This window comes from Bipolaris oryzae (assembly GCF_000523455.1).
Source record: "Bipolaris oryzae ATCC 44560 unplaced genomic scaffold scaffold_140, whole genome shotgun sequence".
Classification (NCBI taxonomy): Eukaryota; Fungi; Ascomycota; class Dothideomycetes; order Pleosporales; family Pleosporaceae; genus Bipolaris; species Bipolaris oryzae.
The window spans coordinates 32,593-59,902 of record NW_006911416.1 but is presented as its reverse complement, the minus strand read 5'-3'; the positions used below and the strand labels follow the sequence as shown (position 1 = coordinate 59,902).

At 51.0% G+C, this 27,310-nt stretch overlaps 11 protein-coding genes across 11 annotated transcripts; 3 read left to right on the top strand and 8 right to left on the bottom strand.

The window, feature by feature from the left end:
* Nucleotides 1-178: 178 nt before the first annotated feature.
* Nucleotides 179-1,985, top strand: COCMIDRAFT_7916 (uncharacterized protein; the record flags this gene model as incomplete). Its single annotated transcript, XM_007692750.1, has 3 exons — nt 179-391; nt 498-770; nt 849-1,985. The coding sequence occupies 3 exons, from the start codon at nt 179-181 to the stop codon at nt 1,983-1,985; spliced, it is 1,623 nt and encodes a 540-aa protein (XP_007690940.1).
* A 511-nt stretch (nt 1,986-2,496) lies between these two features.
* COCMIDRAFT_103265 (uncharacterized protein) lies at nt 2,497-2,868 on the bottom strand (the record flags this gene model as incomplete). The annotated part of the gene is made up of 2 exons (XM_007692773.1): nt 2,497-2,693; nt 2,757-2,868. The coding sequence occupies 2 exons, from the start codon at nt 2,866-2,868 to the stop codon at nt 2,497-2,499; spliced, it is 309 nt and encodes a 102-aa protein (XP_007690963.1).
* A 990-nt stretch (nt 2,869-3,858) lies between these two features.
* COCMIDRAFT_7914 (uncharacterized protein) lies at nt 3,859-4,452 on the bottom strand (the record flags this gene model as incomplete). The annotated part of the gene is made up of 1 exon (XM_007692749.1): nt 3,859-4,452. The coding sequence occupies one exon, from the start codon at nt 4,450-4,452 to the stop codon at nt 3,859-3,861; it is 594 nt and encodes a 197-aa protein (XP_007690939.1).
* A 5,755-nt stretch (nt 4,453-10,207) lies between these two features.
* COCMIDRAFT_103274 (uncharacterized protein) lies at nt 10,208-10,942 on the bottom strand (the record flags this gene model as incomplete). The annotated part of the gene is made up of 1 exon (XM_007692772.1): nt 10,208-10,942. The coding sequence occupies one exon, from the start codon at nt 10,940-10,942 to the stop codon at nt 10,208-10,210; it is 735 nt and encodes a 244-aa protein (XP_007690962.1).
* A 1,572-nt stretch (nt 10,943-12,514) lies between these two features.
* Nucleotides 12,515-12,721, bottom strand: COCMIDRAFT_103239 (uncharacterized protein; the record flags this gene model as incomplete). Its single annotated transcript, XM_007692771.1, has 1 exon — nt 12,515-12,721. The coding sequence occupies one exon, from the start codon at nt 12,719-12,721 to the stop codon at nt 12,515-12,517; it is 207 nt and encodes a 68-aa protein (XP_007690961.1).
* A 1,105-nt stretch (nt 12,722-13,826) lies between these two features.
* On the top strand, nt 13,827-14,336 carry COCMIDRAFT_39427 (uncharacterized protein; the record flags this gene model as incomplete). Its single annotated transcript, XM_007692763.1, has 3 exons — nt 13,827-13,874; nt 13,940-14,058; nt 14,111-14,336. 3 exons carry the CDS (start codon nt 13,827-13,829, stop codon nt 14,334-14,336), a joined length of 393 nt encoding a protein of 130 aa, XP_007690953.1.
* Nucleotides 14,337-14,634: 298 nt separating this feature from the next.
* COCMIDRAFT_103301 (uncharacterized protein) lies at nt 14,635-15,281 on the top strand (the record flags this gene model as incomplete). Its single annotated transcript, XM_007692770.1, has 3 exons — nt 14,635-14,662; nt 14,742-14,894; nt 15,088-15,281. The coding sequence occupies 3 exons, from the start codon at nt 14,635-14,637 to the stop codon at nt 15,279-15,281; spliced, it is 375 nt and encodes a 124-aa protein (XP_007690960.1).
* Nucleotides 15,282-16,916: 1,635 nt separating this feature from the next.
* COCMIDRAFT_39425 (uncharacterized protein) lies at nt 16,917-18,190 on the bottom strand (the record flags this gene model as incomplete). The annotated part of the gene is made up of 5 exons (XM_007692762.1): nt 16,917-17,076; nt 17,114-17,340; nt 17,387-17,575; nt 17,650-17,967; nt 18,017-18,190. 5 exons carry the CDS (start codon nt 18,188-18,190, stop codon nt 16,917-16,919), a joined length of 1,068 nt encoding a protein of 355 aa, XP_007690952.1.
* Nucleotides 18,191-19,845: 1,655 nt separating this feature from the next.
* Nucleotides 19,846-20,553, bottom strand: COCMIDRAFT_39424 (uncharacterized protein; the record flags this gene model as incomplete). Its single annotated transcript, XM_007692761.1, has 3 exons — nt 19,846-20,071; nt 20,126-20,212; nt 20,267-20,553. The coding sequence occupies 3 exons, from the start codon at nt 20,551-20,553 to the stop codon at nt 19,846-19,848; spliced, it is 600 nt and encodes a 199-aa protein (XP_007690951.1).
* A 1,037-nt stretch (nt 20,554-21,590) lies between these two features.
* On the bottom strand, nt 21,591-22,610 carry COCMIDRAFT_39423 (uncharacterized protein; the record flags this gene model as incomplete). Its single annotated transcript, XM_007692760.1, has 1 exon — nt 21,591-22,610. The coding sequence occupies one exon, from the start codon at nt 22,608-22,610 to the stop codon at nt 21,591-21,593; it is 1,020 nt and encodes a 339-aa protein (XP_007690950.1).
* A 375-nt stretch (nt 22,611-22,985) lies between these two features.
* On the bottom strand, nt 22,986-26,939 carry COCMIDRAFT_39422 (uncharacterized protein; the record flags this gene model as incomplete). The annotated part of the gene is made up of 11 exons (XM_007692759.1): nt 22,986-23,610; nt 23,696-24,076; nt 24,662-24,878; nt 24,939-25,284; nt 25,336-25,660; nt 25,710-25,808; nt 25,854-25,887; nt 25,935-26,027; nt 26,079-26,175; nt 26,228-26,446; nt 26,496-26,939. 11 exons carry the CDS (start codon nt 26,937-26,939, stop codon nt 22,986-22,988), a joined length of 2,880 nt encoding a protein of 959 aa, XP_007690949.1.
* Nucleotides 26,940-27,310: the final 371 nt, after the last annotated feature.

Genomic DNA, 27,310 nt, shown 5'->3' with positions numbered 1-27,310 from the left:
TGTTGCTGTTGCTGCTGCTGCCTTGAACGGGCCAGATCGACCACTTTTTGAACGACGGGGGGGTTATACTATCGAGACCGGAACTTTCTTCTTGTGGTTTTCTCTTTTCCGGACACGCTTTGTACGACTGCCTACCCCGATTAGTTGTTGTTGTGTGTTCTAGACGGGCGAGTTCAACATGGCGGTGCCGAAACGCGTGCTGCTACTTACTTCGGCGGCGTATGCGGGTTTTCGTGCGCGGTACGATGTCGGATTCACGCCGTTTGCGGCGCAGAGTTATGTCAAGAATACGTTTGGGGTCTATATGGTTTTGTTCTTTGCGCAGCTTTTCTGGGGGGTACTTGTGTATCCGTTGTTTTTGACGCCGTTGAGGAAGTTGCCGACACCCGAGGTGAGTACCTTTTCTTTCATTCTTTTCCGAATTGTTTTCTCTATCGGTTAGGGAGGCGGAGACTATATGTGGAATATGGTATGCTGATTATACGTTTATGCGATAGGACGGACACTGGCTTCTTGGGCACTATGCTAGAATTTACAAGGAGCCGACGGGCGAGCCACAGAGAGATTGGATTGACAGTGTGCCGAACGACGGTGTCATCTACTATCGGTTCTTGTTCAATGACCCCAGGGTTTTGATTACGAATCCAAAGGCGCTGGGTGAGGTCTTGGCGCAAAGGAGTTATGATTTTATCAAGCCTACAAGGGTGAGGGTCGGGTTGGGTAGAGTGCTTGGTGTTGGTGTTTTGCTCGCAGAGGGAGATGAGCACAAGGTATGCACTCTCCAATTGACACCTCGGTGGCAAGCATGACGCTCGAGCGCTTCCAAGACTAATCCTGAACCCATATAGCGTCAAAGGAAGCTACTCATGCCTGCATTCAACTTCCGCCACGTCAAGGACCTGTACCCGATTTTTTGGGGTAAATCCCAGGCGATGGTGAATAAGATCTCTGAGACAATCAAGAACGATCCCACCAAGTCTTCGGTTGTTGAAATCGTATCTTGGGGTTCCCGTGCAACACTCGACATCATCGGTGTGGCTGGTTGTGGCAAGGATTTCGATGCCCTTGTGAATCCGGAAAATGAACTCTACGAGACATATCAGCAAATCTTCGCCAGCAGCCGCGGCGCTCAGATTGTTCAGATTATCCTCGGCATGATTCCGTACAAGATTGCCATCAACTTACCACTCAAGCGAAACGACGAAATTGGAAACGCGGTCCGCACCGTCAAAAGCGTAGCCAGAGATCTCATTCGCTCCAAGCGTGCCAAGTTAGAAAGCGGCGAAGCAAAGGGCCTGGATATCCTCAGTGTAGCCATGGAATCTGGCGGCTTCAGTGACGAAGATCTTGTAAACCAACTCATGACGTTCCTTGCTGCAGGCCACGAAACCACCGCTTCAGCACTAGCATGGGCCGTCTACGTCCTCTGCAAATACCCCGACGTGCAAAAAAGACTACGAAGCGAAATCCACGAACAAATACCCTCGGCGCTAGAAGACGGCGGCCAAGTCTCGTCAACAGAAATCGATCATCTGCCGTATCTGAACGCCGTGCTACAAGAAACCATGCGTGTTTTCCCATCCGTTCCACTTACCCTGCGCGAAGCAGCACACGACACCACTATCCAAGGCCACTTTGTCCCTGCCGGCACCGCTATCGTCATTTGCCCCTGGGCCGTCAACACATCCACCCACCTCTGGGGCCCGGACGCCCGCGAATTCAATCCCGATCGCTGGATGCAGCCTGGTACTGCCAATACGGGTGGCGCAGAGAGCAACTACGCCATCACCACCTTCTTGCATGGACCCAGAAGTTGTATTGGTAAAGAGTTTGCCAAGGCAGAATTTGCGTGCTTGGTTGCAGCATTGGTAGGTAGGTTTGAGTTTGAGTTTGAGGACCCGGATTACAAGCTAGATATTCAGGGCGGGATTACGTCGAAGCCCAAGGGTGGGCTAAAAATCAGATTGAGGGATGTTAGGGCGTGAAGGAGTCAATGAAGGGGGCGGGGAGAGGGATTGGAGGAGATTTTTATGAGGCGGATATCTTTTACAGTTTCATGTGGGAGTGTGTCTGAGGAGTAAGTGTAATGTTCACGTCTACTAGATGAATCGCATACGTTTGATTTAACCTTTTCTATTCTGGGAATGAGATGTTTTTCAATTGAGCCCGGGATTGAACGTCGGGATAACTGATAATCAGTAGTCAACATTTCAGAGAAAAGATTCTTTTCCTTACAATAGACAAGCGACGTCTGCATCAAAGCAGCAAACTTATCAAGAACCCAGGTCTAAATTTCTTCTAAACAATATATAACAAAATAAAGCGAGCGTGTGTTAGGCACATCAACAACCCATTAAATCAAACCAACCACATTAAAGAGCGTCTTTTCCATCCCCTCATCCCCTCCCCCTTCCCCTCAATTTCCCAAACAAAAAAAGCCAAAAGGAAAGAAAACTACATCCCCCCATCTCAAACCCTCGAGCCCCAGCACACTTCTTAGGCGCAGTAATCAGGCTTTCCAGCCCCACCATCAACACACCTTCCACAAGGCACGCGCCCATTAATCCACACCAGCGCATCACCCGCACTACCGCACTTGAACAGTGACTTGTCGATCTGGTCCATGGCCGGGTACTGGCCGTCGTTCCAGGTGCTTCGGAGGCACTTGCTTTGGATTTCGTTGTTTGTCCAGCCTGTTGGGGAAAGGTTAGTTTGAGAAAAGCGTTTTGAAAGGGGGACGGTGGGGAGATGTATACCGCGGGCGGACTTGAGCGTGCTGCCGCAGTAGAGTTGGTGGGTGTCGCACTTTGAGGCGGAAGCGGTGAGGGCTAGGGCGGCGAAGGCGAGGAGGGGCTTGGTGGAGAGCATGGTTGGTGATTGAGATTGGTGGCTGGAGGGTGAAGTTGGTGAGGTTGGAGATGTTGGGAGTGGATGATGGTATGATGAATTGATGATGGTTTAGATTTTGGGGTCGTCGTTGGTGGTTTTATAGTCTTTCTTCCTCTCCCTCTCTCTCTCTTTCTCTCTTGAAGTCTTGGGTACTTTCATCTTCGTAGCTGAAGTCACCGGTACCGTGTGATGCTGATGTTACTACGGACTCCACTGTGTGTTCAGCTCGGAGTAATACATCGCAGTTGGCCGAAGGGTTACCGTCTCAGTAATGTAGTTTTTTTTAGGAAGTCGAAATTGAAAGAGCGGGTCAAGAGTTGTTGGAGTTACATTGTGCGTAAGAAGGATTCAGCAATTGAGCGGTCGCGGTACCAGCTGAAGTACCTAAGCGAGTGTTGTGGTAGAGAAACACCTGAGCGGTTATTGTGGTCAGCTGAATTAAGCTTTCTCGTTCCCCACACCTCATATTTACCAGGTTACAGATCTTGTTTAGTTTCGCAGAATTAATGCAATTTCTTACATCACACCACCTTTGTGTTGCAAAAATGCCCAATAGGTCTAGAGAGAAGAATTACATTGCCTACATCTGTCCCAATTTAGGACATAATTTCTCACGTCTATTTCCTATGTTATTCTAGTTTCTTGGCAATGCAAAGTACATATTCGTTGCTGTGACCGGTCTTTTCACAACAAGCAGTTCTTTCAATCTACCCGCGTTTGAGTTACTTTATCCTCATTGTTCTTTGGATGCCCTGAACGGGTTCTGTACCCTACGAAGATCGAAAAAAAACTCCCGCATCCTCGATGTGGTATTTGAAAGGAGAAAATATGTCTCTCTGAGATACATCAAAGCTGAAGGTGAAGTACCAAATTCTCCTATATACACACAAAGCATGTCCATCACTGCACCCCCCTATCAACGAGCATCACGATCTCTTCCTGGAAGATCTTACACATACTTCCCGTCGCTCACAACTCATCCTTACCACCATTCCACCCATCCCCTACACCCCTCATCCACTGCACACCCACCAGTTTCAACCCCTTCTTCGCCACCAACTCCTCAGCCCTAAAGCTCCTTCGCTCCACAAACTCCTCTCCCCCAATCTCCGCCTTCTCCAGAGTCTCACCTTCTTTCTCCTCAAAAAGTAGGAACAAATAGCGATGCGGGCCACTCTCGTCCTTGGGTCCAGGCGCAAGATATTGCGTCAACGTCTTCCCATTTGAGGTAATGTCATCTGTTGGGGAAACAGTCGAAGGAATGGAAGTAATGACCCAATGGCGCCAGTAAGCGAATTTCGGGTCGTCAGGCGTGGGTGCATCGGGATCAATCATCATGAAAGCAAATGTTGATGCTGAGGATGGGGAGTCTGACATTGAAGAGATGGAAATGACGGGTTGCTCTGCGATCTGGCTGACGCGTGCGAGACTTCCCCTTTCGGGGGCAAGACCTGATGGGAATTTGACGGATAGCTGAATAGTGGGGGTGAAAGAGTCTGGGATGATTGATGAAGGAAGGAGGTTTGCGCTCTTGAGCGCGTCGACGAAGGAAGTGGCAGCCATGATGAACAGTTTTGATTCAAACAATTCGTGGATTGGAATTGGAAGTTCTATTAGGGAGAAATTGACGACTTGTATTTATGACTTTTGCGTGGTGGTAGAAGGGATTTTGATGCGTGATTGAGGCGGGGTCGTGTGATTGGTGGATAAACCTCAGCTTTGCTTGGTACTCCGCTGAGTTGTCCACTTCTGCTTGGCGTTCACTTAGAAGGGCAAAGGTTCGGTATAAGATGAGTAACAGCGAGGTGGGGGTTAAGAGAATATGTATTCTTTACAAATCTTGGGGCCTCAAATGTTACGCTGTGAAGAGATATGAGTTGACTATACAGCAATTTTCATCAACAATACTAGGACTTTGAGCAACTTTGGACAAGGACCAGCACAGGAACTGATATCCTGGGCGGCAGATACGGCTTCGTACTATCCTTAATCAAGGGTTGTCACAGTTACATGTGGTGCTAGATCTATTGGACATTGCGATTTGCCGGCCCCGAGGAATTATTTCCGGGCAAACTTCATTCGGAAAACTCGACAATCTACAACCGAAAATCTGCACCCCTTGGAATCTTTCCTACTGAACCCAAAGACACCAATACTTTCTCTTATGGTTCTGTGTGTCAAAGGAAAGAGAAGGGATGTGGGGGCGTGGTTGATTCCAAGTTACTTTCGCAAAATGAACAAGGGGCATCATCACGTCGATGAGCTGGCGAAAAGCAAGTTCCGAGACTATATCTACCGGTCAGTTCCATGTAGAGTCATCATAACACGGAAGCCGCATGCATAATGTGATGGAAGAAGATTCAGGAGTGTCTGTCAGCTTTGCTGTGTATAGGAGTTGTTTTAATTCGTTCACGGTAGAGGACATGTCGTATACGCACTCCACATATCAAACCGGAAGCACCGTGTTAACTACTCGCAATGCTACACCCAGACATAATACTACTCTATTAGCATCAGCGTCATCACTTACTCCATTCAACAGAATATATCACACTGCCCAAGATCTAGCCTTACATGTCTTCCGACCAGCCACATCGTTTTCGTAGAGTCGCTCGAATAAGAGCATGAAACAAGTTGCTGGACCAATATATTGTCAACCCGGCAAGACAGTCACTCGTAAGCACAAACACACAATCATTGCATCCATTCTTATCCTACCATCACCCTCCTCGTAGGCCTACCACCCTCCTCGCCCCCGTCTCACTCCCCAACACCCACAGCCCCCTGAGCTGAGACCCGCCATCTTCCAGCCACTCAACAAACTCTTGTATACCCAACCTCGGGCTACTCATGACGCGTATCTGAGACCGTGCTGTAGGATGTCGTTATCCTCGTCTGGCAGAAAATCCCCTCATAATTGGCGCACTCAAGTATCCAAGCCCACAAGAGTGGTGCGCATAAAGATCAGCTACTATTTCAAGAACCAAGCGAATCGGGTTTGGGGGCCAGATATACGGCTGGCGCCCACAACATCAGATGGCATCCTATATTCTCGTTCCTGTATCAGGCCTCCCCTCCTTTCCCCAGGGGGATATGTGTATGTGTGTGTGCGCATGACGTCTGATTACCAATATACCCGTTACACAGCTTAAAGGAGCGATATATCGCCAGAAAATGATCAAGCCACACGGTAATCTAGTAAGTGGAGGCTGAGCCCCTCCCCCGATGCTGCGCCTCAAACCCACCACACAGCAATCAAGCACACGCACAAGCACACGCACAAGCACACGCACAAGCACAAGCACAACACACTGCTGCTGCTGCACGCAACACGCCCCCCCACAAACACCGGACCACCGAACACGCTCTCTCTTCCCACCCAACCCAACCACCCTCCTCCCTCCCATAACGGCCCAATGGCACGCACCCTTTCTGCCACGTACCTGATCCAGGCACAGCCCTGCAACACCCAACCTCGCACCCACCCATCTCACCTCGGGAAAGCTACGACAACCCCATCAGCTAAGCAAAACTTTCTAGCGTGAGTGGGCATCATTCGCATCACCCAAATATTCCCATTCCTAGTCCTAGTAGCCCGTGAAGAAAGGAAAAAAATCAAAAAAATCTAGCGGCCCATTGGGCAGGGCTGCAAGCGTACTACAGTCCTTAGTAACGGGTGTGGTGTGTGCGCGTGTGTGTGTTTGCGAAAGCTTAGGCCAGGAACCCAGGCCCAAGCAGACAGACAGACACACACACACACACACACACCATAGAGTATACACCGCACGGGCGTGCGCGTGTGGAAAGAAAACGGGACACGACACGCTGGCACACACACACACATCTCAACGGCATTGGAGGGGCCACCGGAGCTGTCACCATCGGGCGTGTCTCGAACGACAAGACGGGTGAGCCGATGGGAAGGACAGAAAAAATTGGGTCGATCAATATTCTGGGTGGGCTCTGCCCGTGGATGATGATGACCGGAGTGTGGGGAAAGAGAGAGTGCGACAGAGCAGCGAGCAAGGGGTGGAGTAAGGTAAGTAAGTTATGGGTCCTACTAGTTAGGGTTGGGTAACAAAAGTCGGGTGAGAGATCACGATAGGGTAGCAGTTCGTGTGTTTGCCGGTTTCAAAAACCTTCGGGCGGGTAAAAGCAGCGCGCGGCTGCATCATACTTTTTTTGGTGGGGACCGAAAGGAGAGAGACAGAGAGAGAGAGGGTAAAGGTTCGACGATCACGCCGGAAAAAGGGTGGACACGCTGGCATTTGGGGGAAACAAAGCAAAGTAAAAGGGGGTTGGTTGAACAGAGCGCAAGGTGGTAATCCAAAGAGGCGGGCCCTGGTTCAGTGCGGGGAGATGAGCTGGCATGGTGTGCTTGCGCAATGCGCTCTCTCTCTCTCCCTCCCTCCCTCGCTTTGTGCTGGGTGAAACGGCAGGGTCGGAGACGCCCGATAACACGGGGAGGGCGATCGAGACCGTCTCGGAGTTGCGGGTGCGAGCTGTGGGGAGACGGCCGATGGGTCCGCCCAGCGGCCCTTTGGCTCAGGTACTGATATGTACACATGTATGTATGTGGTTAATCACTGGGTCCCCCAGAAGGAAATATACTACCAACCCACACAAAAAGATTCGACCGGTGAGGCTTGCGAAATGCATCATGCATGTATGCTGCACTGCACCTCTGGCATGCAGGCCCTAATCTTTTTTGTTACATTCGCTCTTTTTCCTTTAGCCGCATTTGCAAAGGGAAAAAAAGTGGGAACCTGTCAACGCACAATCGGATGAGGGACGGGGGGGGGGGAGGGATGTCGGTCAAACTCCACAAAAGACCACTATTTTCTACGCACAACATTGCCGACTGCGGACACCCAAGGGCTAGATTTCGTGAGTCCTTTTTTTGTTTTGTTTCTCGTTGAGAATTATTGGAAACTTTGCCTTGGGGGGGGGAGGGCTTGAGCTTCTGCGGGTGGCGCCCCCACTTTTACAAATTCATCTGGGAATTTGTGTATACACAGTAGTTTTTAACTTGACTAGCTAGTGAGTATCATGTCAGTAAAGTCAGGCTTTTTGGGCCGGGGGATTGGGCCGCCAATGTCGAGAACGAGAGACGGACGGTTTGCTGACTTGGACACACACACACACACACACACACACACACTCAGGGAACCGAGTCTGGCATACCCTCGGTTGTTTTGGCGATGTGCGCCTGGAATATCCCAGACGGGGTGCAGATGGCAGCGCGCAATCGAGTGACAGCTGTCCATGCACAATTACAGTGGAGCCCAATTGTTCTGGAATCACCATCTGAATATCGATCAAGTGCCAGATTGCAATCTAGATGTTGAGGGTGGGGGAGTTTGCGCGTAGCCCGATTGCGAAACGCTGTTCCTTCTTTCCCCCCCGATTTCTCTTGTTCTCTTGCTCGTTTGATGTTCCTCTCTGTCTCCCAGGTCGGTAAAACTGCACACTGGTACACACGGCACCCGATATACACATTCAAACTATTACATACCCGCTCCGTCCTCTGACGTATGTATGATGCCAGTAATAGCAGGTGTAATAATCGTCGGTCTTTTTCGCGGTGGACGCGTATACGAATGGGGTCGATCTCCGTAACGTGGGTTGTGGAAAAAAAACGGACATCTATCTCCTTTGATGCCCTCCTGAGAAAAAAAAGTGAGGCTCCTGATTTGCACGTTGCCAATAATTAATGCGAGCCATGCTTGTCCGTTTCCAAGGCTACGGCAGACGGCACACTACGCATTCTTGCCACTCTCGCCTTACCATGTGTCTGGCGGTACGTACCCCGCAACACCAACGCCATTCTGCCATCGTTACCATTGTCATCGATCCCCATTTCACCCTCCACGTAGCAGTTGGCTATGCGATATTGCACTGTACTACGTCGCATGGCCATTTTGTTTCAGATTGAAACCCCTTGACCACGAGACCCCAAGCTGACATGCGTACTGTAGTGTTGGTGATGGTACTGGATCTGGTACCGGTTGCCAACTTTTGGGAGCCGGAGACCCTGACGTCTGCCCTGCCCCGCATCACCAATCCTTCCGCGCCATACCCTTACCCTCGACAAGGCTCTTCAGCACCCAAAGACGTCATGGCGGCACGCTCAAGACTCGGCTGAAGCTGGTGATGATGTCGTATCTTTGCCTCTGTGTCTTGGGAGCCATGGGAGCCAACCGTGCCGGGCTCTATTATTCAGCCATCAATCACTCCACAAACCATACCATACTTTGCGAAGAAGCGCATTCAGCCCTTTTGCACGAGGGTCTACGTGCAGTAGCTAGCGGGTATGTGTGCGTGTGCGCGCGCACACCCTCTGCAGGTCTTGGTATACCGGTGTGTCCAAGAAGGGTAGCGTAAAATAAAAGGCACCTCCGATGATGGAGAGGGTGCTGAGCCACGGGGCAGAAAATGTCAGGGTCTTTTTCAGCAAACCTGTTCACAGGTCGTATCGGCGCCGGCGATCAATATATTCCTGGCCACATGATAGTAGCATGGGTAGCGATAAGACAAGGGGTGGCACTGTGCTATTGGCCATGTGTGAGTCGAAGCAAAGGAAACAGCCTACGCCTACGTACAAAGGGAGCAGCCGAGGTGTGGGAGCCGTGATAGTGTGCTAGTTGCCCATGTTTGAGTGTGTCGAGGGTCTCAGTAGATGGATGCTTGGTGCAGCGTAATCTCCCCCATGGCACGCACATTCTGCCATTTTTGCTGCGGGCCAGCTCCACTTTGCAATCCCTCCACGATGCACTCAATGCCCCCAAGGCCGTCATTCATCACCTGTACTATCCTTAGTAGTCCGTGGCAAAAAGTCACCCCATAATGGCAAGAAATGATGTGAAGTGTCGAACAATGTTGTTCCATTAATAGCTAGCTAAAATAGTACATGTGTCAAAGTCCCCAAACCCCGCCCTTCAGCGTCATCTAGGCGTTTCCATCGCATCATTCCAGGGTCCATCAACCCCCCCTGCATTAATCCATTACCCTCAACACCGTAAAGGTGGAGGCATCTTCCTCCCCGATGGTACATTCCACTCCTCCCTCGCCGTCCCAGCCAGCATGTGTAGATAAGCAACGCGAAAACAAGGCGTGCAAAAAACATGAGGAATCGGTCTGTGGTGGTAGTGCGGACTGCCGCGGAGCTTTTGCAGCTTCCGCCCGTCTCGCACACGCATGGAAGTCGAGCACGTAGCGGCGGGCGCTAGGCTCTTAGTAAGAGACTGATGGCGTAATAAGTCGTATCAATCATGAGATCGTATTTCGTAAAGCGCAAAGAGAATGCCTAGGTCATCATTCATCGGTAGTAGCCAGACGAGCGCTGCTCGCGGATGTCCCGGTTGGTTGGCTCGCGGACTTCAACGGCGTAGTGCTTTGCGTTGCGGCGTTGCTTGGCCAGGTCCTCCTCGTAGAGGGAACCGCGCTTGGAGTTTGGGGTGTTGCTAATCTCAGACAGTGGACGCTTTGCCTTGGTGGTGGTGGTGGTGGTGACGGGCCAGTCAACAATGTCGTCGGTTCGTGGTCGGGCGGACTTGACCTTGGGCTCTTGCTCAACCTTGACAGTGTTGCTTCGTCGTGGGGGAGAGGAGGAGGTTGGTGGTGGTGATGAGCGGGGAGCGACGTAGTAGCTGCGGTCCATGGAGACAAAGGGCCTGCGTGATCGGTGGCGGAGGCTACGCTCAATGGCCTTGAGGAGGCTGCAGACTTCAACGTAACCGGCTGGGATCTCGACGCGGACAAGCTTGTTGTTCTCCTCCATGGTGGAGTAGGTGGCTCCAGACTTGTGGTAGATGTAGCGGGCGACGTCCTGGGCCAGGCCGTGGCCGACATCACAGAGACGCTCGTGGTTGCGGTGGACTTCGTAGGCGTTGTGGCAGTGAGCACACTTCCTGGCGTGCATCTCAAAGTGGTAGGCAGCCCAGCTCTCGGAAGTGTTTACAGGACGGCAGAATGAGATGACGGGGTCTTCGTAGAAGCCAACCACGCGTTCCTTCTTGGCCACGGCGGGCTTTGCGTGGACGGCCGTAGGCATGTTTGTGCGTGCAGACGGCATTGCCGGGGAGGATGTTGGCGGCTTCTTGAGTATGGACCTTGGGGTAGCCGTGGTGACGTTTGTGCCAAGGTACGATATGGTAGCGATGAAGTCACTCTCGGACGAGAGCGACAATGGTATGGTGGTGTTGGGTTGTTGGCGTGGTGGACTCGGCTGGCGAGTACAGATGGTAGACGGCTGAACGGATCAGAGTGCGGGCGAGTTGTTGGTAGCGGGCTTGGTATGAGGAGCCATGGTGGGCGCGGGCAGCATGGAATTATATGTCTATCCTCGCTCGCAGTAGACGCATGCCTTGGGTGTGGGTGGAAGCCTGAGACTAGCCGGGGTGCCTGCGCCCATCGGGCAGGGGTGGTGTTAGCAGCAGCAGCGACCAGGGCCCATGGCGCGCTAGTGAGGGCGGTGACTGCACGTCTGCTTGGGTGCGAAGATGACGACTGTGCCTGTGATTTCTTGGGAACTGCAGCTAGAAACGTGTTTTGGGCCGACGTTAGAGAAAGTGAAATGTTGCAGCCAGCCGGCCGTGTGATTGGCGGCCTAGTCGCTGTGCGTGGCTGCTGCGAGCAAAGGGGGTCAGCGAGGGCATCAACAGCCGCTGCACCGTCTCCTGAAACGCGTTGCGGCGAGCAGGGCAGCCAGTTGCAGCGGTTTGGACAGAGGCTCGTCGACTGCTGTTTTTGGACGGTGGGTGGTGGTGGTGGTGGTGTAACAGTTTGGGATGGTGGTGACGGGCGTGAGAGCTGCGCCCTATGGCTTGCAGGCCCCTGTCGCTGCCTGTTTCTCGAGGCACCAGCCACCTCCGCCACGCCTCTTGGGGTCTAGCGGGCGGATAGCTGACTGCCGGGGGTACAATCACAGCCACAGCCACAGCTACTGCACCTTGTCCGGCCTGCGTCTCAACGCACCCCTTCCAGCTGTGGCTGTTTGGTTTTGTGCAAAAAAGTCAACATGTGCAAGTATGATGCGTACATCCAGCCCTCGCTCCTCGCTCCTCGCTGCGCAGTTGGGCCGAGCTGTCCGCTGCCCGCTGCCCTCTGCCCTCTGCCCTCTGCCATGGTGGCCTCATCATGTCCCCGCGGTGCTGGTCGTCTTCCTTGACACACCGGACGGCGGTACCGTGCCTCGAGCCGCCGGCTCATCACCAGCCACGACAGTGGTTGCAAAGGCCAAAAAGCAGGCGTGGCTCCCGCAGTGCCTTTGTCGACGTACCACCAGAGCCGCTCAAGGGCGCCCAGAGATGGAGCCATTGCTGCGTGTCGTGAAGGGAGTCATCAGCGCACCCTGCCATTTCCACAGGTGCCGGCGGGCGACAGCGACGTGCATGGCGCTACCCAGCCTATGGCGCCTCTGGCCTTGCTGGTCTTGTCTCACCGGATTTTTGCTGCCCCACAGTCCTTCACAATTGGGCCCCTCTGCTCACTCGACACCTCCCGCCCTGCTGGCAGCCAGAGAGCAGTTCGCCCGCCGGCCCACCCGGACGTGGCACCTAACGACTCTGCCTGGCACTCGTCTCCGTCAGCGACACGAAACAGTAAAAAACTCGTCTGGCTCTTCTCATCCAATCACCCCCATTTTCAATTCACACTCCCTTTGCGCACACTCGCCCGCACAATTCTGCCATGCGTGACTCCTAACAGTCAGAAGCTGCCCAATTTGGCACGGGCGTAGTTCGTTTGCTTCGCCCTGTGACTCTGTTTTCTCTTTGCTCGTCGGCTCGCCCCGTACGTGAGGCGCAGCGCGAGCAGCACCCGTCCCTCCCATCTCGACCCTGGCCAATCTCTTCGAATGACTACTCTGTATACGAGCTCCTAGCTGGCATTGCAAGCCTCTTAGCGCAGCCATCCACCCACAATACCCGTTGACAGATGCATGCTAGCGAACTGCGCTCCATGCGAACCACTGCGCAGCCACACAATGCAGCTAATCTACACTGCAAAATGCCATCGTGACTTGGTTTGCTGCTTCCACTAGCCCTCTTGCTCTGTAAACACCCTCGCCCACGTCTTTGGATGCGTGCCTGCTGATGACCGTCCATATCCGGCTTCCGACAATGACGCCACACCGTGGCGCCAGCAGAGCCTCCTTACATCATCATCAATCATACGCCCTACACCTAGAGTGGACTAAGAATTCCAAACTCCAGGTCAATCGACTGATGTTTGGAGGCTGTGTACCTAGCACGCCGTTTCCGAGCCGTTGTGCCGGCCAAGCCCCTCAGGAGAATGCCTTCTCTAGGTGTAGCTTTCCCCAGACATTGCATCGTCATGTGGTCCACCAGGCAGATCTGCAGCCTCCCGAGCAGGCAGCCCTATCAAGGTTGCGCAATGGCTAGGCAGCAACTGCGCAATCCCAGCTGAACTGCGAACCATCCCCATCTCAACGGGCCCTTATGCCCTTTGCTATCGACATCCACACCTACGTTTATCGCAAACTACTTACATATAGTCGACTGCGCCTGGTTTGATTAATCAGCAAATCCAGGGGCTAGTGGGTAGAATTAAGTCAGTGAGTGCTACTACTACATTGGGGCGCCCTTTTTTTCAACACATGTCACGTGACGCGCCGTATCATGTCCGCACACCACCACCACTACCACCACCATGCCTTCACTAGGTGTAGGTCCAAGTTTCTACATCAGCGGCTGTGGCGCCACCCGTGCACCTTGGTGCCTGTTGAGGTCTTCTGGTTGCCTTCCCTGATTACGTTCACCTGCGCATCTCGCTGTTCTTCAACATATGTAAGCTGCGGAGCTCCTTTGGTTCACCGGTTACTTGGCCATCAGCTAAGCTACTCATCTACTGCAAACATCCAACACCAGGAGTCATCACTCACCGTTGACCGCAAATCGCTACATGCCCCCCTAACTATGCTTGGGGGGGGCTTTTGCCGGCGCTGTCTAGGGCGATGCGGGGTTGTAAGTTTACCAACAGCCCAATAGCACGCCTTGTTTCGTCACCGGCACTTCCATGGCTGCGATAGGAGATTTCCATCGCAAAGCAGTCGTTGTCGCTGTCGCTGTACTGTTGTCGAACTGGCGGCGAACAGTCAATGTATTTTCAGCTGTGCTTACCCGTATGGGCCCAGTTGCCACGAGGTCGGTCAGCGGCTGACTACCCCACAATCTGGCGGTCTCACCGTTTCCTTTTCCAGTTGCATCATGCTGCTGGAAACCCCCATTGCAAGCAACATGCCACGCACTCGGAGATTTGTTTTACAGATCCCCCAATCGCGGGTCCCAGACTGCGCGCAACTTGCAATATGGCACAACGCCTCCGAAGCCCCTAGCACCTCAACAACCACGCTCTTTTGCGAGAAAAAGCAGCGCAAATTTACATTCTCAAACTTCATACGCCCAAATCGAATCACTCAAGGCTGAGACACCTGACCGCGCGTTTCAGCGCTCGGTAAGCCTTAGCCTGTTCCTGGGCTAGTTTGCGATCTGTGCTCTCACACCTCACACCGCTTTTCACCGAAACTTTCAGCAGCGACAGATTTTGCTTGAAATACCAGTATTCCCTTCTTCTCCTGAAATCCCTTCAAACTCAACCCAACTGTCCCGGAAAATAACAAACCTCCCCCAAAAGAGCAAGGAAATGCCGCCACGAAGCGTCTGTTTGAACGTGTTTACGCACAGTCTTGGCGAAGGCAATGGAGCGGTGAACACCAGAAACCCCATGTTGGAAAGACGAGATAGTGCAATGGGTGGTATGTTTTCCTGCCAGACACCTTCGCGCGCTTCAGCGATTTCATTTCATGTTAATATTAACTTTTTTTTTGCCAGACATCCCAAGAAGCACCTCTAACGGCTCTCTCACACCGCAATCCGTTTCAACCTCAACCTCCCCTCCGCCAGCCTTCAATCGTGCGGATCTCTTCCGCTCTCTGCGCCCCATGGCCAGCACCGAGAGTCTTAACGGTGCGCTGACCAGCAAACGTAAGTTGTTATATGTTCAATCTCCAATTTCCATATGGGTGGGACGCAGGAGCCCGATTTGATTCGCTGCACTGCATTAGCGCCCATGTGGTGCTCCACTTTACCCACTCACATTGGGGCCGCTTTTGAGGCCTAACACCACGACATGATTATATCACCCTGGTACCAGCAACAATTTACTAACACATGATAGCTTGCACCACATGCTCTGGTCAGCACGCACGACGTCGCTGCTCTCGCTGCAAGGCAGCATATTACTGCGACCGCAACTGCCAAAAGTCGGACTGGAAGACGCACCGCAACATCTGCGAGCCCATCACCCAGACTTACTCTGCTCCGGAGACGCCCAACTGCTCCAACCCTGCAAGCCCGACAAACGAAGCTTGAACAAGTGTCACACCGACACACACTGAGATACTACACCTTCTCAGTAGCGACACATCTGGAAACTTCCAGTGAACTAGATGCAACCTACGACGAAGATAATCATCACATACACCATGCACGTCTAAAATAAATCGATACTAAAGAAGATGGAAAGAAGACAAGCAACAATCGAATTGCTACGACACTAATGATAGATAACCAACTTGCACATATGGAGGGTCGGAAAATCAGGCGTTCTTGCTAACTGTTTTTTTCTGTTTCTTGTAAAGCCTGTTACTGGGATTCCCAACGTCACATTCTAGAAAGAGCGACAAAGCATTCAATTGCAACCATGCATAGCGACGAGCGACTAGCGAAAAATATCCGGATTTTACTTTAGCCTTTTTTGTTTTCTACCTTTTTACAACCAACCAAAAAAAAATATAGAGACCTTTTTTCCCCTAACATCACGATACTATACTACTGGCTTAGTGCGACATGCTTCGGAGAATTTCCATTAGCGAACATGCATTCTTTATTTTTGTTCTCATGTATGTTATGCACACATGGGACACAACAACAGCACAGCCACACCACGATTTCACATTTCAGGCCAGACAAGACAACGGACCAAAAAGGCTACACTGAACAAGGTGTTCACCTTGTGCGACATATGCATACCATCTTGCACATCTCCATACATGTACATGTCACATTTATGCACCCCAGCGGCAACTGACTCAGCACAACAAGCCCTGGCTTCACCGCTTCTCCACCTCCCACCACCACTGCCACTGCCACTGCCACCTTCCCACCACCATCTCCTCATCTCTGGCCAGACTAGAGTACATCGGTACTGTTATCTATGTACGTGTCATTCCCGCCTTGCCCTTCCGGTCACTTCCCCCCCCCTCCTCTCGCCCCCTCCCCCTTCTCAACCCGCATACCAAAGTGCATACTCTACGAACTCTAAATCTCCAACCAGCGCGTAGCAGGACGGGGGGGGGCGTATGCGCCCTGGGGGTGGGGTTTTCTGCAAAAAAAGGTCTTGGGTTGCATTAGCAAAAGTGGCAGAAAAAAGAGACCAGTACCGTTGTATTGGATTAATAGGTACATATTGTTACAATATTTAGCCCCCCTCCCCCCATGTCCACTTTCCATGTACATATGTATTATATATGCGCGTGAGACAACGCAAACAGCAAAGTCTAGAGCGTGGTGGAGAATGCTTTGGCTGCATGATAATGTATCCAGAGCAAGGATTCGCGTATGCAGAGTAAGACGAGAGGAGAAAGAGGATATGGCCTTTTGGGCAATCACGGGCAGCGCGTAGCGCGTAGGGAGGCAAGGGGGTGGAGAAGCAGGGTGGGCCGGACGGGGAAAAAATGGCGTACATGTTGCTAGCTTGGAGAGATAGTGAAATGTCCACTGAGCTGGCAATATGATTGCTGATAATGATATGGGCCGCCCGCATATGTACATATCTCTGTAGTACATATGTATAAAGTACAAGTGGAAACCGGACACACCTGCATGGTACATGACTTATTTGAGGAAGGAGGGGAGACCGTGTGCGCTATCGTGCTCGGCCGCGATCGAAACATCGATGTCGTACTGCAAAAGCAAACGAATCACATACCCAAACCCCACTTATGCTTATATGGCGACGACGGCGCCAAATGGGGCTTCCCCATTGAGTTTGAACGATGTCGGTTGCAACGTCTGGAACACACCCTTGGGATCGTACTTGCTCGAGACCTTGTTTAGTCTTGCCACGCTGTCAGCTCCGTAGCCGGATATAACGGGCTGGTACGGGCTGCCGTACACCATGTACATGTAATCGTTGTATGCACTCAGCTGCTTGGCTTTCTGCTGTCGACGCGGCCAGAAAGTCCTGTGCCGCCTTGTATATGGTCTTGTCGTCCTTCTCGTCCGTCCAGGCCAGGTAGAGCACGACACGGAAGAAGGGCCCATCGTCCGGGCGCAGACCCAGCGCATTGCCGCCCTTCCTCTGCATGGCCCTCAGTGCGGGCTTGGTAAAAGCTTGGAAGGCGATCGAAGAGGCGCCGCCACCGGAAAACTTAGGGACGATTTCGAAAAAAGTGGTTACTCATCCATTTCATTACTAGCTCCGTATTGACTTTGAACAATTGCGACCACATCGTTTTGCGTAAGCCGGCCGGCATGCTCTCAGTCAGCCCCAACGTAATCTCGGCCAATGTGGTATTCTTGGTGGCTTCATTAAGAGCAGGGATCGAAACATAGTCGTTGAGAATGTCCGGTGGATTCGACACGTCAACCGGATCAAAGTATTCCTACTCTGCAGGCGCAATCCTGTATCCCGAACTGTACGCGACGGCGACAAAGTGTGCGCGGCCTTTGTATCCACCTCGGCGTCCTGAACCGTGTTTCCAAAAGCGTCGAATAGTGCGGGGATGTGGGTGGCGCTATATTGGCGTTTGCTAGGAAACATGAGACATTGGGGAAAGATTTCGTAATTGAAGGTCGTAATGATACCAAAGTTATTACCGCCGCTGCAGAGAGCCAAGTATAGGTCAGGGTACGTTTGTTCGCTGACGGTAACAATGGCTCCAGATGCAGAAATTATCTCGTACGATGCGACGCTGTAGCATGCTAGACCATACTTGTTAGTGTGGTGAGTGATGGCACCGCCGAGCGTGAGACCACCTACTCCGATTGTCGAAGCCTGTTGAGGTTGTCAATCACGTGATTGGCTGATATGTTGAGTGACTTACGCGTCCACCGACCACTGCAAGATTGCTGAGAGCGAGGTAGTCGTAGATGCTTTTCCAGTGGTTACCGGAACCGACAGCAAGAGTTTTATTGTCAGCAGATAGCACGAGCTTGTTTTTTTTCCACCAGATCGACCGTAATACCGCCCTCAATACTCGATGCAGGAAACGCAGCATGTCCCCCGATTTTGATCGCAAATGAACACTGCTTCAGGCGTGAAAGTGAAACTAGAGTCGACATCTCAAAGGCTACTGTTGGAATGAATGTGCAACGGGGCTTTACACTAAGCTGCTGTTGTGACCAGTACGTTGTTGGAGCTTCTTGTGACAGCTTCGAGTCTCCAAAGACGAATTTCAGGGAACCCCACTGTCGGTAGTGTTAGCCAGTATCTGACGCAAGATAGGGAATTAACTCACGGCGATCGAACAGCCTTCCAGCAAAGACGGTTCGACTAAGTTGGATAGCCCTGGTATGGCGGACACATTGAAGCCGCTATCAACACGTGCTTTTGTAACGTTGAAATCAGCTGGCTCGAAAACATCCTGGGAAATTGTTGCGACAGCACTTGTGATGAGGGAAATGAGGATGTTTATGGAGACCCCTCATGACCACATATATCAGACAACCGACGACTAAGAGAATTCAAAATGTATGTTGAGACCTGTGTTTGGCATGGAGAAGACAGACTTCGCACGCAGGGACCGACTCCATTTGTAAGTATTTCCAGGTCTGCGATACGTTCCGTTGCGAGTAAAACCAAGATGGGAGGTAGTTCAGGAATGGCGCGTCTAATGTATCAATCCCGTTGTCTCTATTCAAAAATCATGTTGGTAGGAAAAAAGCAGTTTTCCCGCTACCTTCGCCTGATAACCTTGAAGCATCTGTAAACGAGATGCACATGTATTGTCCAATCAGGCATCTTCAACTTGCCATCCCAAGCGGTAGCAAAGGACTCTGCATGTAAAGAGAGCGATCGAAACGCTGCAACCGAAGAATACCATTTGGACTAGGTTGGGTGTAAGATCTGGTTCTGACAGGAATGCATATCACGACGTGGTGAACAAGCTTGGCTGCTTGGTGGACTCAGGTTACTCGTCCCCCCATGGCTAGTTGATAATCGTGGCGCTGTCTTGTGGATGGAGGTCGTAAAGGCATTTCTGACATTGGTGGTGATTTTTTGCTTCGTGTTTCCTCCTTTGTGTACGGGTGGCTGCGTGTAAGTGAAGTGAAGGAATGAGGGGCAGATTGTCCTGTTGACGTGGAAAAAGACTTTCGGCTAGCAGCTGCTTAATTTGGACACCCCGCGGCCTGCGGCTGGTTATCCGGGCTGGGCATCGTGACACCGCTTGCGGTAAGTGCAAAGTGTTTACCGACGGTCCGTAAGAGAGACCGGAGAAAATTGGTCGCGGGACTTTTCACTATCGATCCGACCTACTATTCGAATGAGCAGTACCACCCCAACTCGCAATACTTCGAACCAACCAACGTGCTATTGAGTCATCCAATCAGGAAGAAGATGCAGACTAAAGAGTTCGGCCTCTAAGTAACCGTTAGCACATCAGCTGAGATTGTCAACAGCAGAAACCTCAGACTTACAGATACTTGAATCTCCAAGAATATAACCAAGAAAACTTCCGATCCAGACAATATCTGTACAATGACTGGTACCTATCCTGAGGAGACCCCTAGGCTTGCAATCCATGTTGTGAAGATGGTTTAGATTCCGAAACATCGATTCAAATTTGCTTGATATATGGCCAGGTGTATTCATTACTACGGCCTTCTTTCTCCCGATCGAAGCCACTCAGCGTCGCCGGTCAAGCACATTCATTTACACTGCAGACCCGCCCTCACCCACTACCGCTAGTCTTGCACCGTTTTTGGGCCGACCCTCTCCATCTAGCAGCGATGCATAGCCACTAAATATTTCCGAATTAAGCTTGTACATCCTAAACGAAAAAGATTTACCCTGACACTGCGGGCATGAAGTTGGATAATAGGTACCCGGCTGGAGCTCTTCGACGATCCGGTTGATGGCAAAGTAAAAGTGTATCAAACTAAAGCACATTAGTATCCCTTATTATGAGATCAATGTCACCCTAAAGACTTGCAGGTTGCAAATAAGAAAGGTAGTCCCATACGTGCCCAGCATAACCAGGCCTCTGTCAGTCCCTCCCTGCGGGATGAATACCCAATCTCTGGAAACGTCATAGTCAGTCAAGACTCCTCAATTAGATGAACTCGTTTCTTACAAGATCAGGCACGCTAGTAGCGCAATGCCAAGTAGGAGGTCAGAAACCAAATGCATCAGTGTCCCTGTTAACACACTAGATTGACATCCGCAAATTTTCTCATTCGCAAGTATCAAGGCGGAGTAAGCTGCAGAGAAGAAGAAGGGAATAATGCCGATGGCGGGATTGACGCATCGCGAGAGGATACCCTGGAGGAACAGAATGAGGAAGCCGGGTGGGAAAGTGGCGACCGAGATGGCACGGAGGGCGTGGTAGGTTGATAACGTAAAGAATGTAAAGTTCAACATGGCACCTGCTATTTTGTGAATGATCTAGGAATTCGTTGGGCTGGAGAGTCGAAAGTGTGGAGCGCGCGCGTGATATATGTAGAGACTGGCTGAGTGAGAAAATAATTTGGTCTCTAGGTGTTTACAAGACTTTGCATCCCTTTCTTTAGGGGAAAAAAGTAAGGAATGTATCCGGTGGTGTCGGAGAATTGATGTCCTTAGGTATATTTCAATTAGGCAACAGTCGTAATGTGCTGTTCAACTCGTACTTGGGCGATCGGCAGGGGGCCTTAACGGCAGTGCCGTTGGAAAAAGAGCCTGACGCTGTGGGCCGCACATTGGCAAGGCGTTCGTATCGCCAATAGTAGAACAATCTTGTTTTCCGAAGAGCCGCCGCGGCTCAAGCGCGTATTAGCGACGTGCTGTGGTATCTATTTACGGGCGCCGTTTGATGTTCTCTACATTTTCGTACCCCACCTGATAAGCTCACCCGCGTTGATCCTTGCCATAGAACGAAAAAAAAGTAGTTTGGTATTCGTTGTAATTGTGGCTCATCAAGTCCAGAATAGGTATGTTTCACGAAAAAAGGTAGGTCAAGCCTAAGCCCCGGTGAAGCTTCAGTGGCGAATATAGAGAACATGGACTGCCTTGCGCGAACCCATTCTTTTCCATCGTCAATCCATCTGTCTTCCCATGGTACTCAATTGAAGCTCTCTCCTTGGAAAATTGGAGCATAATTCGGTCGCTGACACCATCGACGTCTACCAGTCAAATCCAGGCCGCTGTTTAGCCAACCCGCAGTTCCAAGCGCAGTGTGGATAGAGTCGCAATGCTGCTGTCGTATACGGCCGCTTTGTTGCTGTTATCCGGTTACCGCATGAACATCTTCTTTCTTGGAAAAAACGTAGAAAATTATCCCTCTGGCATCTTGGGTTCCATCCAGCAATCGGGATACGGCCGAGATATCATTCCACACGTCTCGCACACTTCAAGGGGCAGTTCTCGAATCCAATACCCAAACTCTTAACAACACGATTCCAGAAATCCCAAATCCCTTTTCAACCATGACCACCACCGGGTCTCTTCAGCGCACCCCCAAGAATACTCGGATCCAACATCTTCGTCTCCGGCACCTCTACCCCACACCGGACAAACATACTCCTCCAAAGCGCACCCACAGGCCTCTCTTCTGGCATAAAAACCACAGTATTGATATACGTACTCGTGGTATTCAAGCAATCCCCCTCATTGAATAGCTGCGCCTCGCAATTATCCCCTTTGTTCGAGAAAAACACGCCACAGCGCGCTTCGCCGGGTAGGTTGATGCAAGTTCCGTTCTTCCACTTTTCCAGGGGAGGCGGGAAGTACGATTTTTTGAGGAGTTTGCCGCGGCAGTGTTTGGGGCCGCCAGAGCCGGAGTAGGTGAGGGCGAGGATGGGGAGTTGCGGGGCGGGGGGAGCAGCGGGTTTGGGGGCTGGAACTCGGGATGGTGTAGGTGTGGGTTTGGGGCCTAAGACGCCCTCGGCGTCCCAGTTGGCGCTGCTTTGGGGTTCTGGGGTGAACCCGATTACACCTTCTGCTGTTTCAGTCATGAGGGTGGGTACGCCTTCTTCCGTTGTAGTAGTAGTGGATATGCGCGATTTCGCTACGGTAGTGGTGAATACGAGGGTCGTGGTCAAAGTAGTGGAACCGAGCGTTTTCGTCAGGACAGTGGATACAGTCGTTTTTACTGTAGCAGTAGACGGAATGGCTTTATCCAAAGTAGATGACACAAGTGTTTTCGCAGTGTCAGTGGACCCCAACGTCATCGTCATGAGAGTAGATGCAAGCGGCAATCCAGATATAACGCTGCTCCCATTAAACACATCTCCCCGATCAAATTCCGTGCCATTCAGCAGCGCCTTGGCCGCCACCACGTCTTCATCATCCCCAATCTTAGCAGCCTGCGCAGAGCTAATCTGTACGATCTGCGGCGATATACCGCGAATCTGGATAGCCGTCGCTAACGATATTGCGATGAACAAAAGAAAAAGAGCCGACGACGCGATAAGGATCAAGTGCCGAGAAAACAAAGACATTGTGCCATGGAACGAAGGAAAAGCTTAAAAAAACGAGAGTCTGGGGGGATTGAATGTAATGTTGTCGGGATGCGAGGACGTTGCCAAGCTTCCATCAGGGGTTGTTGCTGTATGGGTTTCATCCCCATGCTCGCCTCAAACGCTTTCCAACCAGACCTTCTCGATATGTGAATTGGTGGCTGTACGCTAGTATAGTTTGACTTTAACCTATATGTCTCCGCTTAAGGTTGTTATGGTCCAGACCACATGGTGGAAACATGATCGATGAACAAATCGTGAACCCATGGGAATGATCCTCAGAATGTGTGAGGAGTTTTGCTGTATCCATCCAAAATAGTAGAGAAAACCAGAAAATTCCACCAACCCTCTTCATCCCTACGAAGACTCACACGCCGCCTTATCCTTCGATTTATCTTGTGGAACCTTAATCACAATCTTTCCTTTCGCCCTTCCCGTCTTCAGCTTCTCAAAAGCCTTGGGCGCATCTTCCCACTCAAACACCGTATCCACAATCGGCTTCAACGAGCCCTTCTTAAGCCACTCGGCCATGTGCCTCAATTGCTCCGCCGACGGCTTAGCCATAATTATGTGAAAGGAGTTCTTGCCGCCACCCAGGAAACTTGGTAGTAGCATATTTCCCGTCAACGTCTTTACACCACCAAGACTATTCTCCACCCCGACCTGCAAGAATTTGCCCTTGGGGAGGAGGAAAGCAGATGCCGCTTTGTATAAATTGGCAGGCGAACCGACATTATCCACCACGGCGCTAAAGACCTGGCCTTTGGCAGAGAGCGCCTCAATGATATCCGTAGTCTTGTAGTCTATGATTTCATCTGCACCCAGGCCCTTGCAAAACTCAACGTTGGGAGTCGAGCAACTGGTGGTAACATGGCAGCCCAGCGCTTTAGCGATTTGAACACCAAAGACACCAGTGCCGCCTGAGCCGCCGTTGATAAAGACTTTGTCACCGCTCTTGACGTGTGGCACAAGCGCCTGGTATCTATACAGGGTCCATGTTAACCCATATATATCTCATTGCGTCATTTCTTTAAAAAAAATAAGCAAATAAAACTAAACAAACGTACTCTGTCAGCCCAACGATACCGACGCCCGCCGCTTCCTCAACTTTCACGCCTTCGGGTAGCACAGCGAGCATGGTCCGTTCTACGACTACATATTGAGCGAGGGTTCCGCCAGTCAGCGCGCCGACTTTTGCGCCAAAGACGAATTCGCCGATTTGGAACTCGTCGACTTTTCGGCCGACTTTTGCGACTGTGCCGCAGAAATCGGCGCCCGGGGTGATGTTGGATCCCACGAATCGAAGGGGCATGGGGCCTTCGGTGACTTTGTAATCGACGGGGTTCAGTGCCATGGCGTGGACTTGGACGAGGATTTGTTCATCGTGGAGGAAGGGTAGTGGTGCGGATTCGTTGATCTGAAGGTTCTTCTCGATACCACCGTTCGTACTGTTGTACTGCCAGGCTTTCATTGTGGCAGCCATTTTTGCTAGACTTTTGGCTGATACGGAGAGGTTGGGGTGAGCTGAATGCGATTTGCCGAGGCGCTGTCCTGGTGGACTTTATACTTAGTCCGAACCCGATAGAGGTGCGTCATATCAATTCAGTCCAGGGCGGGGTTCGCGGCGGCGCCATTCAGCTGGTATTTCGCCGCTGGATGTGCGCTTCTTTACCAGTGCTGCGCGCGCTGGACCCGGTGAGCCATCGCCATCACCACAGCGATTAGTTTGTTTGTAGAGCAGCTACTATCAAACGAGCTGCAAAACGGGCCAATACGCCTCCCAGAGATTGGTTTTCCCTATTCATGCGTACTTGTGTGTGTGCCCACGTCCTTGGAAGGTTCTACGCAGTGACTTCAAGAAGATGCAAAGTTTAAGAAGAACACAAGATGTTTCTTCTTGGTTGCTCGTCATGTTTATTATCTATCGCGAAGTTAAGGTGCTGACGGGCGTAAGCCACGCCGAGCACCGTACTTGCAGCCGGCCTATCAACCTGTTTTCAGATACAACTACGTTTCAAGAATATTTGATGAACATTTGCTCGATACCGGTAATGTTCCACGTGCCAGTAATGGTGTTCAGAGTCAGATTCGATGGAGTCGTTGGCCCACGCTGCAGCGCGCCGCTCTCAACGTATCCGCCCGCTGCCACAACCGAGCCATTGGTCCTCGCCAGGTGGTTAGCGCCCGCCTTAACAGTGAAGTTGGCGAGACTAATGTCGAAAGGGTTGCGAGAAGCGACTGAAGGAGAGCCTGTGAAGGATCAGCAAAGAACAACGTTTAGGACGAACAGAGATTGATTACATGACTTACCGTAGTACTGCGCGTTGAGCTCTTCGGGCGAGATGAAAAGCTCGTAGTATCCTCGATAATAGCCCTCTGTCCACTGAAGCTCCCTGTTATCGCGAACAAGCGCTGCAGAGCGGTCACTCGAATTCGCAATTGATCTTCCAGAGCCATAACCGCTAGAAGAAACAGCAGTGCCAGCAAACTCGACTCCAATCGCACCCTCTCCCGTAGCCTGATCGTAAGGAGTTTCGTCGAGCCAAACGAGATCAGACACCCAGTTGGCGTGTGAATCACCGGCTAAGAACGCAGTGTTTGGGATCTTGTTACTGTAGAGGTGGTGTAGTGTACGGTTACGGTTTGCGGTGTAACCCTCGTCAAAGTCAGCAGCGTTTCCTGGTCATCGTGCAAATCCGATACTTACATCCCACTGATCAGCATTCAGCCAGTTGCTGTAGACCGCACTGTTGTTCATCCGCGAAAAGATAATTTGGTTACCGACAATCCTCCAAGTAGCGCCTCGTTCATGTGACTCGGAGAGCTGGTTGTAGAACCAATTTTCCTGACGACTGCCCATGAGCGAGCGACTAGCATCGTCTCTGATTTCCTCGATGTAGGCATCGTTCTCGTCCAGGGTGGTGATTGACCGATCGTAGTTGCGAGTATCAAGGATGATGAGGTCGAACAGTTTGCCCATCTTGAAGTTGCGCCAAATGCGGAGGTTGTCATCCAGATCTACCTGGCGGATCCTATTCTCCTTGTTAGTTATGTCCAAAAATGGTGCGTTGTGAGACTTACGGCATCCATTCAAAGTAAGCTCGGACGGCGTTCATTTTCCTGGAATCGACGCTGATGCCTCCGTACTTCAAGAAACTCTCTTCGGTGTTATTCATATTGCTACTTGTATTAGTAGATACTCTAAAACAACCCACATTTTCTTACCTGAATCCGTCACGGTATCCGTTGTTGGCAATTTCTTAAAAGGAGTCAGAAAAGTACAGTTCACAGAGTAGTTTAACATACCATGGTCATCCCATGTAGGAATCCATGCAAAGTTTTGATGAGCAAGCTTCAAGTCGTCATCTGTACGGTACTGGCCAATTCTAATTCGATAGTCTACTAAGTGTATCAGATGCGATCAATATTTGACAAAGTACAGGTACTGACCGTATAGTGTGACAATCTCACGTGGAGGATTTGTTGCTCTAGGATCTTTGCAGAGCTTGCCTTTAGTAGACTCGTATATGTAATCGCCTAGGTGGACCTTGAGTTTTGCATCAGCCAGGTTTACATGAAAAGTGTTAGGTTAGTCTTACAAAGAAGTCTACTTTGTCCTTTCTGGCAGCGTTACCATAAGCATTGAAATATCCATTCTGCCAATTGGAGCAGGAGAATACTGCAAGTCCGACTTTGGAGACATCGTCATCATGATCAGGGCTGGTTTTAGTCCTGCCTAGAGGACTTTTGTTGGAGCTGCCGCAAACATTGAATTGATAGTAGTATTGGGTGAATGGCTCCAAGTTTTTGGCTTCAACCTTCATGGAGTTAGCTTCTATCTTAGTGGGAGTGGCGTATGAGAATAACCTTGACAGTGTAGTCGATGTCAGATGTGGTGTATGCTTGCCCTTCATCAACAACAGTTGAGAAATCGCTGTCGGTACCAACACGATAGTCGACGCAGATGGGATTTGGCGAAGCTTGGATGTACTTTTCTGTCTCATGGCTGTAGAGCGCTACATAGCCAGAAACCGTGACATTTGATTTATCATGTTCGAGCGATGGCGCAATACGAGTCCAGAGGATGACCGAGTCAGGATAGGGATCTCCAGAGGCAACACCGTGTGTGAAGTTTAGCTGAGCAGGATCCCATGGAGCAGAGCGCTTGGAAAGAGTTCTCTTTGCGACCTTGGGTACATCTATTCCAAGATCATTGTGCCGGCGAGAAGGCGAATGGTAGTTCAAGTTGCCATCAAAGGATGCACAGACAAGCGAAGCCAATGGAACAGCTGCAAGTAGGACCGAGAGCATCTTGTGAACTCAAGGAGCTTGTTTGCTCTGACTTATGTGAAAGAATACCGGGTATCAAGGTGTTTATAAATTGTCAATGGCCTTTGACGTTTTCAATACTTGCATGCTTGTATGCACGCTTTAGTCCTCGTAGACATGTATGACGATACACTAGGCTCCACACGTTCACAGCGTACATTCAACAATACAATGTCACCGCAGCGAACCAATCACAAATGCCCTATTTCCAGCGTGAATTACGGTGCCTGTGGATCGCAATTGCACATGTTGCAACGCGAGACTCTGATTAGCTGAATACGCCATCACCCTATCAAATGGTCAAGCGTGTCATCGACATGCCGCATGTCTTCATCTTTGCAGCATTGCTGCAG